The following is a 1,279-nucleotide window of genomic DNA, read 5'->3' as shown; positions in this document are numbered from 1 at the left end:
AAAAACGTGCAAGCCATCCTGGCAACGCAAAAGGAGACACCATTAGCGAAGGTCGCCGAGTTAGCGGACGCCATAATGGAAACGATCCCCAGCCGTTCGGCGGTCGCGGAAGCGGGGTATGCGCGACCGGACATCGCCGAGCCGAGGAGGAGCTACCCGGAGGCGGCAGGGTCGACATCGAGATCACCGGAAACGGAGCAGAACACAGACCGGATGATGCAGTTCTTGATCTCGATGCAAGAACAAATTAATGAGATACGCGCATCGCAGGAGTACGACCGGCCGTTCCGCCGTTATAACGGCCGCGGACGTCCGCGCAGCAGTTCACGCAATAGGGCGCGAAGACGTTCGCCGGGGAAAAGGCATGCACCCAACGGGGTGTGCTGGTACCACCAGGAATTTGGAGCGAGAGCGCATCAATGCATCGAACCCTGCACGTTCCAGGGAAACTTCCAGGGCAATCGCTAGTGACGGCCAGCGATGCCAGCCCGACGTCACGCCGTCTCTTCATACGGGACAGGAAAAGCAGCATGCAGTTCTTGGTCGACACAGGAGCCGACCTCTGCGTTTTCCCTCGTGCAAAGACCAGTGGAGCATGTTCGAAGGCCGGATACGAGCTAGCGGCAGCCAACGGCACCCCAATTGCGACATATGGGACTTCGACGATCTCCTTGGACCTCGGCCTCCGGCGGGAATTTATCTGGCGGTTCGTAATCGCCGATGTCTCCAAGCCGATTATCGGCGCAGACTTCCTCGCCCATTTCGGACTGTTGGTCGATGTAAGGAATCGACGCCTGATCGATGGAACGACCACCTTGAAAACCCCAGGAGCAGTGGTCCACGAGGAGGTGGAGTCGATCAAAACGGTCCGAGGAGACAGCGCATACCACGCACTGTTGCTAAGTTTTCCGGCCATTACAAGGCCTGGAGGAACGCCGAAGGAAGTGCGGCACGACACGCGCCACCACATCGCGACAACACCAGGCTCACCCGTCGCTGCCAGACCACGACGACTCGCACCGGATCGGCTGTCCATCGCCAAAAGGAAATTCGAGGTGATGGTGAGTTTGGGCGTAGCGCGATCTTCGAAGAGCAGTTGGTCTTCGCCTCTACACCTCGTACCCAAGAAAGAGGGTGACGCGTGGCGACCGTGCGGCGACTATCGCGCCCTTAATGCGCGAACAGTCCCGGATAGGTACCCCCTGCGGCACATAGAAGATTTCGCGCAGTCCTTACGAGGAAAAACGATCTTCTCGACGGTTGACTTGCTACGGGCATA

The 1,279-nt window shown here is 58.6% G+C and overlaps 1 protein-coding gene across 1 annotated transcript; it reads left to right on the top strand.

The window, feature by feature from the left end:
• Positions 1-419: 419 nt before the first annotated feature.
• On the top strand, positions 420-1,061 carry LOC144478034 (uncharacterized; the record flags this gene model as incomplete). The annotated part of the gene is made up of 1 exon (XM_078195755.1): positions 420-1,061. A coding segment is annotated over exon 1 (642 nt), but the record flags the coding sequence as incomplete, so codon positions are not given.
• Positions 1,062-1,279: the final 218 nt, after the last annotated feature.

The sequence above is a fragment of the Augochlora pura genome, unplaced genomic scaffold (genome assembly GCF_028453695.1).
Source record: "Augochlora pura isolate Apur16 unplaced genomic scaffold, APUR_v2.2.1 APUR_unplaced_6762, whole genome shotgun sequence".
In the NCBI taxonomy this organism is placed as follows: domain Eukaryota; kingdom Metazoa; phylum Arthropoda; class Insecta; order Hymenoptera; family Halictidae; genus Augochlora; species Augochlora pura.
This window is presented reverse-complemented; position numbering and strand designations above follow the sequence as displayed.